Source organism: Monopterus albus, unplaced genomic scaffold, assembly GCF_001952655.1.
Source record: "Monopterus albus unplaced genomic scaffold, M_albus_1.0 scaffold7.1, whole genome shotgun sequence".
Lineage (NCBI taxonomy): Eukaryota > Metazoa > Chordata > Actinopteri > Synbranchiformes > Synbranchidae > Monopterus > Monopterus albus.
This window is the reverse complement of record NW_018127887.1, coordinates 566,711-578,187: the sequence shown is the minus strand read 5'-3', so window position 1 is coordinate 578,187 and position 11,477 is coordinate 566,711. Positions and strand designations below refer to the sequence as shown.

Sequence of the window (11,477 nt, the reverse complement as noted above, 5' to 3'; positions counted from 1 at the left end):
GATTTATAGTTATTAAATAAACATAGTTTTGTTTAACACTGGTGTTTTATTTCTTAAACCTGTGAACCCTCAAATTCATACCCATGCTTTACAGATCAGTATTATTAATGGTACCAAAAATTGAGTCCAGTGAAATAGCCATTAGAAAATAAATATTTGGCCTATTTGTAATAATAGCAATGTGACTACACATGAATAGCTTTAATCATATTCATTTATAAATGAGTAATATATAGGACTGGTACAATTAATAGCATTTAAGAGATATGTTGTAAACCATTGGTTAAAGTTTAATTACGGTTGAGTATTATTTTGAAAATTACGATCGGAAAAGAGATGTAATTTGTACAACCTGCCTTTGGTCACTGGCATTGTTGTACGGCGCAGGTAGGAACTTCGTTGGTAACCTGGAAAGTACTGTGATACAACTGGTGCTAAACAAATATAGAGACAAGTGAACTTACAATAATAATGCATCAGTATGGCTTTGTTGGTACTGTACACCGAGGTAAGAAAAACACTTTCTGTTGTTACTACAACAATAATATTTCCATACTGACAACTTGCTGAGACATATGGAAACTTTGTCACTGCTGAAGCTGTACCCAGTGGAATTTAAGATCTAAATGCTTAACTGTTAACTCTAAATAAACGTTTAAAATGTAAATCTTTATAATTTTACAACAGAGGATGCAAATTATTATATCAGGAAAAAAGGGGTCTTCCTAGTTAATGTTTACATTTATGGTGTTACATAGAATATTTCAGAAAGTATTGCTTACTTGTAACCTGCACTCTTGGAATATTCTTTCTTAGTACAACAGAGTCTGGATTCAAGATGCAGAACATGTGTGGAAATCAGCCGAGATTACGAAAGATTTTCATTTGGGAGATAATATTCTTGAATTGCTTCTTGAAGATGGCACTGTAAGTAAAATGTGGCTAATAAGGCCTTCACATGGTGGATTTATGAAGGTGAGAAGCAACATCTGATCTGATTCATAACTTGTCACTGTGAAAGGAACACTACTACCCTGTTGACCCATCAAACCCACAACTCCCTCCTCTTCGCAATCCGGACATTTTGGTTGGGGAGAATGACCTCACAGCTCTCAGCTACTTGCATGAACCTGCAGTCCTGCACAACCTCAAAGTGCGATTTGTGGAGTCCAGGATCATCTATACCTACTGTGGTACTGTCAAGTAATATCTAAACACTGAAGTGCAAGTTGTGAGCTCTTTGTGCTTTTGGCTCAGCCTGTGCCATTTCCTCATTTCCAGGTATTATACTGGTGGCTGTAAATCCATACAAACAGCTCCCTATCTATGGAGATGCAATCATTCATGCCTACTCAGGCCAGAACATGGGAGACATGGACCCTCATATATTTGCTGTGGCAGAGGAGGCTTACAAACAGATGGCCAGGTAAACGAGAGCTCAGAGAGCCGCAGAGAGTACAATATGCCGTGTAAATTTAACAGTGCATTGCACATTTTCCTTCCTCAGAAACAACAAGAACCAGTCGATCATTGTCAGTGGTGAATCTGGAGCTGGTAAAACAGTGTCTGCTCGGTATGCTATGAGGTACTTTGCTGTTGTAAGTAAATCTGGCAGTAAGACTCGAGTTGAAGACAAAGTCCTGGCATCCAATCCAGTAACAGAGGTATGATTTGACTAGATCTGGTGTTCTACTCACCAGACAACATGTAGCTGTTGTTGCCACTGAGCTCTCGCATTAGTTGATGTTACAGCACTGTGACAACATTAAACTAACTGCCAGTGTTATGCATGCATTGTTCAATTAAGATAACTAATTTCTCTAATAAATGGAAAAGGTCTAAAGGACTTGGTTTTCCTTCAGGCAATAGGAAATGCAAAAACCATAAGAAATGACAACAGCAGCCGGTTTGGCAAATACACTGAGATCAGCTTTGACAAGAGGTACCGAATCATTGGAGCAAACATGAGAACTTACCTCTTGGAAAAATCCAGAGTTGTTTTTCAGGTAACGTGTGAGATGTGGAGGCTTATGAGTGTTTTTGTTTTATATCTGATATGTAATGATGGATTCCCTATTTTTCTTATTTCAGGCAGACAACGAGCGAAATTATCACATTTTCTATCAGATGTGTTCCTGTGCTCACCTGCCCGAGTTCAAGAACCTAAGACTGTGTGAGTGTCAATACTGAGTGTGTTTGGTGTTTAAACCTGCACCGAATAAATATTCAGGTCTTCACTAAAACTATATACATTTATTGTGTGATTACATTATCATAGGTGGGCTTACATAATAATACATTGTTTTTTACTTGCAGTGAGTGCAGATAACTTCCAGTATACCTCCTTGGCTGGTGATGTCACTATAGAAGGCGTAGATGACAAGAAAGGCATGGAAGAGACTCTGCGGACCTTCTCATTGCTGGGTAAAAAGCTGTAAAATACTGTGACATTGCTCTTAGTGTGACTGTTCTGATCATTTTGCCCTTCTCTCCGTGATACTCCAGGGTTGAAGGAGGACTTTCAGTCAGATGTTTTCAAAGTTTTGGCAGCCATTCTGCATTTGGGAAATGTGGAAATCAGACACTCGGGAGATGACAAATCATCAGTTCCAGTGAGTCTTAACTCAACAAGCCTTAAACAGCTTTTTTCTGTTCAAGCTTAGGTCGTCAAACATTAACCAGGTTAAATACAAAATGTGATTTGTCTATCTTCCAGCCCAGTGACCCACACCTTGCAGTGTTCTGTGAGTTGCTGGGTGTGAACACAGAGAGGTTGGTGCGTTGGCTGTGCCATCGGAGGATCGTTCTGGTGGCTGAAACAGTGGTGAAGCCGGTGTCCAAGGAGCGTGCAGTAAATGCCAGAGATGCTCTAGCCAAGCAGATCTATGCCCATCTCTTTGACTGTATTATTAACAGGATAAACACAGCACTAAAGGTTCCAGGAAAGCAACATGCTTTCATTGGTGTTTTGGACATTTATGGGTAATGCAGATACAACATATTTCCTTCTAGTATTTGACATATTCTAATTTCTTTAGTTAACATTTTTGACCTGAACTTGATGTTTTTTTGTCCTCAGCTTTGAAACATTTGACATCAACAGCTTTGAACAGTTTTGTATCAACTATGCAAATGAAAAGCTTCAGCAGCAGTTTAACCTGGTATACATCATCATTATACCTGGTTATTTCAGAGTACTGCATGTACCCCTTTATCAGCTCAGAGGATTATTCTCTTGTCTTTGTTATATTCAATAAGCACGTGTTCAAGCTAGAGCAGGAGGAGTACATGAAAGAGGACATCCCATGGACGCTGATAGATTTCTATGACAACCAGCCGGTCATTGACCTGATTGAAGCAAAGATGGGAATCCTTGACTTGCTTGATGAAGAATGTTTGGTAAGACTGAACAAATGTGATGTGACATGACATTTTTCTTTTCTCTGATTGTGTTTTAATCACCTCTGTTTCACACTGTATATCCCCTTACTTTACAGTTTCCTCAGGGCACTGATCAGAGTTGGCTGCAAAAGTTGTACAACTACTTAGATGCCAGTCCTCTATTTGAGAAGCCGAGGTTATCAAATGAGGCATTTGTGATACAACACTTTGCAGACAAGGTGAAGTCCCCAAAGCTAAATTTGAAACACAAAAATGACTCTTACTGTTATTAATAATTAATCTGGTTGGATTCCTAGCAGATATACTTTTTAAACCATGTCAGTGTGTTTCCCTTATCAGGTTGAATATCAGTGCAGGGGCTTTCTTGAGAAGAATAGAGACGCTCTCTATGAAGAACTGGTTGAGATTATGAGAGTCAGTAAGGTAATCAACTGACCTGCTTTTACAGCTTTTTAGTTTTTTTTTTAACACAACTATGGTCACAAAAACAAAAATGTTTGTCTGTTATGAAAGATTTGTCCTTAACATCTCTCTCCTGCTTGCAACTGTTATCAGTTTCCTTTTCTGGCCAGCTTTTTCCAAGGGGAGGAACAAAGCACCGTGACCAGTAAAGGTGTCAAAGTGAGGCCTGCTAGGCCTGGAGTGAAACCAGCCAATAAACAGCTGAGGACTTCTGTGGGAAATAAGGTGAGAATGTTTACTCTCACTGCTCACTGGAGATTATAAAAGCACCACTCCAGTATTTGCAGGTGTGAGTCTGTATATGACTCTCGTCATTCTTTCTCATGAACTGTGTGATTCAATGTAGTTCTGCCGCTCCCTGTCATTACTGATGGAAACACTGAACGCTACCACACCTCACTATGTACGCTGCATTAAGCCAAATGATGAAAAGCTCCCATTTGAGTGAGTACTTTTGAGTCTGTGATTAAAATAATTCACACTTTATTTTCCTGAATAATGAGCACATGTGTAATTTTGGTTTAAGTGAGTGCTTTCTCGTGTTTTAAGATATGACTCCAGGAGGGTTGTGCAGCAGCTGCGAGCCTGTGGAGTCCTTGAAACTATTCGTATCAGTGCAGAGAGCTATCCATCCAGGTGATTCTCTGTTAATTGACTCTATACTTGCCAATAGCTGAATCAGTAATATTCGCGTCTTTCTGTGGGTGTGTTGTACTGACTTATGTGCTTTTTGTTTGCAGGTGGACATACATTGAATTTTACAGCCGATACAGTATCCTAATGTCCCATGAGGAGGGGGACCTCAATGACAAGAAACAGACCTGCAAAAATGTGCTTCAGCGGTTGATTCAGGTTAGCTGCCTCCAGGGGCAGATCTAGAAATTTTTGGGTGGGGTGGCCAGGCTGGGGCACAGACGCAGAGTGGGGTGGCACATTTGAAATATATGTAAAGAATAAATTGAACCACTAGTTCTGAGATAATAAACCATACATTATTAAGAATCTAGCTGTTTATTTTGTTTAAAAATGAGACACACACAGTGTTTTCTTTAGTTAACTTTGGCTGCATTCCTTATTTACTCCTGGCTGGGGACATCGCTGCTGTACAAGGATCAGTAACACCCCTGGCCAACCCCTGGATCCACCCATGGCTATGTCACATGGTGCCTTAAATACAATGTTGTGTCATTATTGTCACTTTGGCCTCCAGGACTCCAACCAGTATAAGTTTGGTCGGACAAAGATCTTCTTTCGAGCTGGTCAGGTAGCTTATCTAGAGAAGCTGCGTCTGGACCGACTGCGAGGAGCCTGCGTAACCATCCAGAAACATGTCCGTGGATGGAGCCAGAGGAGGAGGTACTTGCGCATGAGAGAGGCTGCCATCATCCTGCAACAGTACATCCGTAGAAAGAAGGCAATCCGGTTAGAGATGCTCATTAATAGTGTTGTTGTTCTACATCACCTGTAGTATCTATCTGGTTTTTTATATTTACATCTACTTATTTTGTTTGTAAACCTACAGTAAAGCAGTGAGTGCTGAAACACTCACTGCTTTACTGAAGAAAGGCTGGGCAGCAATGGTGATCCAGAGGCACTGGAGAGGCTACCGCATGAGACAGATCTACCAGCTAGTTCGTCTGGCCTCCATCACCATCCAGGCCTTCACACGCGGTTGGATGGCCCGTAAACAGTACAAGAAGGTCACTAACTGGAGGATCATTAATTATTCATCTGTATCCTTTATTATGGTGTGAAGATATAAAATGTCATCTCATGAGATTTATGCCCTTTATGTTATCTGTCAGATGATGAAGGAGCACAAAGCCCTGGTTCTCCAAAAGTATGCCAGAGCATGGCTCGTTCGACGGCGATTTCAAACCATGCGTCGGCTGGTGCTTAATGTCCAGCTGTCCTACAGGGTGCAGCAGCTCAGGAAGAAAATCGAAGAGCAGGTAGAGACACTTCCAAAGTCATTTCAGCTGCGGCTTTAATATAGACGTCGTATATAAATCCTGTAACCTTACAGAATAAGGAAAACTGTGGACTGGTGGAAAGATTCACCAGCTTGGCCAACACCCATTCTCAAACCATGGACAGACTTCAGGGTTTGGAGGTACAGCTGGAAAAATCAAACAACCAGAAAGCATCTCTGGAGGCAAGAGAGAAGAAAGCGAAAGAAGATGCTCATCAGGTCAGTGTTGAAGTTAATCCTAAATAGTTAATACAGTTGTTAAAGTCCTTGTGGCTTTCTGTTTATTTGATGGTGTGTAGATTTCATGAGCTTTTTAAAAACATACTTTTATTCTTGCTCCAGACAATTGCACAGCTTCAAAGGGAAATAGAAACATTAACCCTTGAAAAACAGAACCTGGAGAAACAGTTTGCAGCTTCCATCAAAGAGGCTAAAGGTAATAGAAGTAGAGCTTGCAAGGTATGCCTCTCATATTGTAATATGTACCAAATTTATGACTGGCTTTACACTTACAGAGAACTTTGATCAAATAAAGAGGAATCTTTTAGACGAGAAAGAAAATGAAACAAGACTTAAAAAGTAAGTAATGAAAATGTGCACTCAACCTCCTTTACAGCATTAAGGAAGTATTTCTTTCAGCTAAATGCAAATTTTAGCTCAAACTCTTCAGTTATTCATATTGTTCATGAAAGTATTTTTGGCAGAATTGCAGAGAACAACATTGTGATACAGAGACAGGACCATGAGAAGGAGGCAGGAACTCTCAAAGAGGAGATTAAGAGATTGAAAGAAGAGAGAGCCAATCTTCACAGAAAGCTAGAGGAGGGGGGGCAGGTGAACTCTGACCTGCAGGAACAAGTCATCCAGCTCACCAAGCACGTCAAGGTCATTCCTGAGCTGCGCAGAGATCTGAGCAACTTGCAAAATCAGAGGAATGACATGAACCGAAAGATGAAGCAGCAGTCTGAACAAGCAAGAGGTACAGACTTTTTGTAATGTAAAATCAGTTCCTTATGTTAATACATAAATGAAGATAGCATTTTTTATGAACCTCTAATATTTTTCTATCTTTCTTTAGCTAAAATGAACGAGATTGTGAGACAACTTCTTGGTGGTGTTGTTGCGGAGCAGGTTCTTTTGGGGTAATCTAAATATTTTCAGTGTTCCTTTTCTCTCACATGGTTGTTCCCCATGTAATCCAGCAGTAAGTCTCACACAATGTTTCTCTGAAGGTTAACTCCAGATGACTCTGAGAAGATTGATGAAGTGGAAGATATGCTGGGATCCTTTGAAAGCCTACAAAAAGCTAGCAGGTCTACATTTTTACAGAAATCATTCCTCATAATATCAGTTGTAATAGGTTTTGTATCTGTGTGTCAAACATGCAAACACTCGACCCTGTTATTCACAATTCTACTTTTGATGGCAGAATACTGGAAAACCACCAGAAGGAGCAGAAAGACAGCTATGATACCCAAGTGGAGGGCTTCAAATTAAAAATGGACCATCTTCAAGAGGAGAACAGCAGGTTGCAAACGCTGTTCCAGGAGAAAAGTAATGTCGCTGAGAATATTCGCCAAGAAGTGTCCAGGCTCAGCAGTGAGAACTCGGTGCATTATTTAATTTTTGAATCCATATTTCATTTTGTTGGATAGATGAGGTGCAGTACATATTATGATTTGTCGTTTCCTTTATTTAACATGATCCACAGGTTATACCTGAACTGAAACTGCAGGTTTCAGAGCTGCAGAGACAAAGCCATGAATTGGAGATCCAAGTAATAGAGCAGAAGAGAGAATTAGCAGGTTGATATGATTTTCTTTTTCTTTTTTTGTCCAAGAATTTAATTATAAAGCTCTTTTACAGCTGAATGTTCTACTTGAGGGTGGTATGGTGGCGCAGTAGTTAGTACTGGTACCTCACAATAAGGAGGTTCCATGTTCAAGACCTGGGCTTTGTATGTTCTCCAAGTGTCTGTGTGGGCTCTCTAGCTTCCTTCCAAAGACGTGCAGCTTATGCTGATTGTTGACTCTCAATTGCCTGTAGGTGTGGTTGTTTGTCTTTAAGTGTCAGCCCTGTGATAGACTGGCGACCTTGTCCAGGGTGTAACCCACCTCTTGCCCAATGTCAGCTGGGATTCGTGTCCATCTTCAGGATGAGTGATATAGATAATGGATGTTCTAAATATTACTTTGTTAATTTTTTTTGTCTGATTTATTTAAAGAAAAGACTGAGGAGATCACCAACATTCTTCAAGGGAAGATTGAAGAAGAGAGAGCACAGCGCAGGTAAAATACTCAGAGTGGAGTCTGTTTCTTGACCGAGGTTGGGATAGCCATTTCTGAGTCTGTTTTTTTATTAGGCTCTTTGAGGGAAAAGCTGAAGAGCTGGAGGAGATAAGGAGGGACCTTCAAGACCGAGTAGAGGAGCTTGAAGAGGAGAATGATCACTTGAAGAGACAGCAGCTAATGGAGAGCGAGGCCAAGAGAAAACTGAGACAGGAGACTTCACGGTTAACAGCTGAGAACATGGTATACATGGATAAGTAGATTAATTACAGTATGAATGTGTGAATTCATGTCTAGTCAGTAAACAGGCTCTATTTTTCATCCAGGACTTTGAAGAGCAGCTCGACCAGAAAGACAGATTAATAAAGAAACTCCAGTATCAAATAAAGAGCCTTGAAGCATCACAGAAAGGTATGGTTGTAGGGTTGTGGCTTGTACACGTTAATTGTCACATACATCTAACTACTCCACGCTAATGCTTCGTTGTTTTTCACACAGCCAAGTCTACGCCCTCTGTTCCCAAAGATTATCTTGGCATGTTGGAGTACAAGAGAGAGGACGAACCCAGGCTCATTCAAAACATCATTCTTGGTATTCTTCCTCTGTACTAATAATATAGTCAGATTAAAGTCTGTTATGTGAGTTTATGTGCCTTTCTCCCATTGCTGGCATAGTCTTGTTCCTCTCTTAACTGAGAAGGAATAAACATATAGAAATCACAATAACTGAATGAATGAATAAAGTAATGTTCATCCTACAAACATGTGACAAACTGTCCACAGACCTGAAGCCCAGAGGTGTGGTGGTGAGCATGATCCCTGGTCTGCCAGCTTACGTCCTCTTTATGTGTGTCCGCCATGCTGACTACCTGAACGATGAAGCCAAACTCAAGTCTCTTATGAATGCAATCATCGGTGGTGTCAAAAAGGTTATCATGGTGAGGTTGATTATAAGTCTGTTAGCCTGTATGTCTACTGTAGATCTACTAAATGAAGAGGAAGCTTTTACTCATGACCACATAGCCTGTAGGTTGGCAGCAGCTTAGTTTATTCTGGTAATTTGACTTTGAAATACTGTTGAGAATGATAAAAAAGCAACAAGAGTAAAATTAAAAGTAAAAGTAAACTTTACAAGTGGCATAAATAAAATGAAATGACACCTCTGTGTAGAATTGTAAGAGTTGCTGGAAATGAATAAAAACAAAACACGGCTGTCACGTTTCTGTTTCAGAGTCACCCCAAAGACTTTGAGTTGCTGTCCTTCTGGCTCTCTAACATGTACCAGCTGCTCAACTGCCTGAAGCAGTACAGTGGGGAAGAGGTACAGATTTACTGGATTTATCCCTCGTGGCACTTTATGCTTTTTGTCTGTCCTATTCTGTGGCATGTTTTGACTTTTTTTTGTTGTTATTTTTGATGTCTGTTCACAAAAGGAGTTCATGAAACAAAGTACTCCTCGCCAAAAAAAGAACTGTTTGCAGAAGTTTGATTTGTCAGAACACAGGCAGATCCTCAGTGATCTGGCCATCCACATCTACCACCAGTTTATTACAGTCATGGAAAAGACCCTCACTCCTGCGATTGGTATTTTACAGAACACAGTTGATTATTGTTGGATACAAATTGTTGGTAACCTTTTTAAGCATCCTAAAATGTGCTTCTTTATTTTTCATGACCAACAGTACCCGGCATGTTGGAGCATGAGAGTTTACAGGGGATTTCAAGCATGAAGCCAACAGGCTTCAGGAAACGTTCCAATAGCATCTACGAGGAATCAGAGACCTACACCATCTCCTCCATTATTCAACAGCTCAGTGTCTTCCACTTAACCATGATGCAGCATGGCATGGAGCAGGGCCTCATCAAACAGGCTGTTAAACAACTGTTCTTCCTAGTGTGCGCGACCACCCTCAACAGCATCATGCTCCGCAAAGATATGTGTTCCTGCAGGAAGGGAATGCAAATCCGGTTTGTGGTTGAGGTTGCAATATTTGAATTAAGGAGTATTTTTGGCAGAAAAAAAGCTTAGTGTCATAGTGTCTTTGTTCCTTTAGATGTAACATCAGTTACCTGGAGGAGTGGCTGAAGGAGAAGGAACTTCAAAGCTCTAATGCTATGGACACTCTAAAGCCGCTGAGCCAGGCTGCCTGGCTGCTGCAAGTCAGCAAGTCCACTGATGGCGATGCTGAGGAGATTACTGAAAAATGCACTGAACTAAACCCTGTTCAGGTACTTGGCCATATTGTACACATTAAGACAGTAGAAACTCCAGCTTCTCTCTATTGTAAACCAAAACATACATTTGAATTTTTTAGATTGTGAAGATTTTGAATTCGTATACACCTATTGATGATTTTGAAAAAAGGGTAATGTCATCATTTGTCCGCAAGGTTCACGTAAGTCCCGTTATTGATTTTCAAATTTTAATATATTGAGACTTTCCAGTTTAAAATATGCTGGATAGTTTTATGAAATACACGTTCACCTACCATATTGCACTTCACTACAAATGTCTGGCTCTTGTTTGCAGTCATTACTACAAGATCGTGAAGGGTCCACGCAGCTGATGCTGGATACAGATTATCGTTTCCAGGTCACATTTCCCTTCTGCCCGTCCTCACAGGCTCTAGAGCTGCTGCAGATCCCAAGCAGTCTTCATCTGGACTTTCTAACCAGGATCTGACACCTTTCATTCCTTATGATGGATATGGTTGTATCTTATTGTATATACATAAATATGTAAACCTATAAAAACAATCTAAACCACATATTTAAAATTCAGTGCTGTTGGCATTTTAAGAAAAACTGAGGTCATATCTCCAACTTCAGCCCCTCTCTCAATTTATTCAATCAAATATTTGTACTGAATTTTATTAGAGCTGCAAGGAATAGTCACATAATTGATTAGTTGGTCCAAATGTGTGGCAGCTATTTTGATAATTGCATTTCTACCAATTCTCTGGATTGGCAGTTTAATCTTTAATGAAAAAATCATCACAGCCCTAAATCTTATTTCCCAGCATCCAGGTCTAAATACTGTCAGCACCTCCTTTGTGCTGCTGTGACTAAAGATCTAGCGGGAAAGAATGAATCCTTCATTACTTTTTTGTTGTTGTTTTAAACATAGCGAATGCGTGTATATACTAGGTTGATAAAAGTCCTATAAATTCCCCAGACACTGAGGGCATGACTTCAGTGTTTGTAACGGTGTGTAAGTGAAAATGGACTCAGTGAAACAACAGTATTCTGCAAGGTCGATTAGAAAACTGTACTGTAAGAGATATTGAATATGAAAACATTTTTAATGATTCAATCAGTCAGAGAGCTGCCTCGGTTTTGTACCGGAGACAAATT

The 11,477-nt window shown here is 40.1% G+C and overlaps 1 protein-coding gene across 2 annotated transcripts; it reads left to right on the top strand.

Moving 5' to 3' along the window:
* Window positions 1-396: 396 nt before the first annotated feature.
* myo5c (myosin VC) lies at window positions 397-11,464 on the top strand. Of its 2 annotated transcripts, none has more exons than XM_020620972.1 (40): window positions 397-508; window positions 817-927; window positions 1,022-1,193; window positions 1,282-1,426; window positions 1,508-1,664; window positions 1,863-2,006; window positions 2,092-2,173; window positions 2,317-2,424; window positions 2,506-2,612; window positions 2,717-2,982; window positions 3,080-3,161; window positions 3,259-3,399; window positions 3,498-3,620; window positions 3,742-3,825; window positions 3,958-4,089; window positions 4,211-4,308; window positions 4,414-4,500; window positions 4,605-4,716; window positions 5,075-5,286; window positions 5,387-5,564; window positions 5,670-5,816; window positions 5,891-6,055; window positions 6,179-6,272; window positions 6,352-6,415; window positions 6,541-6,815; window positions 6,915-6,978; window positions 7,069-7,149; window positions 7,266-7,446; window positions 7,548-7,641; window positions 8,061-8,124; window positions 8,199-8,367; window positions 8,451-8,535; window positions 8,623-8,715; window positions 8,907-9,061; window positions 9,355-9,444; window positions 9,557-9,707; window positions 9,806-10,091; window positions 10,178-10,352; window positions 10,439-10,519; window positions 10,654-11,464. In XM_020620972.1, exons 1-40 carry the CDS (start codon window positions 482-484, stop codon window positions 10,804-10,806), a joined length of 5,235 nt encoding a protein of 1,744 aa, XP_020476628.1. In that variant the 5' UTR covers window positions 397-481; the 3' UTR covers window positions 10,807-11,464. The 2 variants fall into 2 exon arrangements, with proteins under 2 accessions (XP_020476628.1, XP_020476619.1); XM_020620963.1 differs by having other exon boundaries at window positions 5,387-5,597.
* The last annotated feature ends 13 nt before the right edge of the window (window positions 11,465-11,477 follow it).

Coding starts and splice junctions, on each gene's coding strand:
- myo5c (XM_020620963.1), top strand. CDS start 482: ATGGCTTTGTTGGTACTGTACACCGAG. Junction 1,665..1,862: donor CATCCAATCCAGTAACAGAG/GTATGATTTGAC, acceptor GTTTTCCTTCAG/GCAATAGGAAATGCAAAAAC. Junction 2,425..2,505: donor GCGGACCTTCTCATTGCTGG/GTAAAAAGCTGT, acceptor GTGATACTCCAG/GGTTGAAGGAGGACTTTCAG.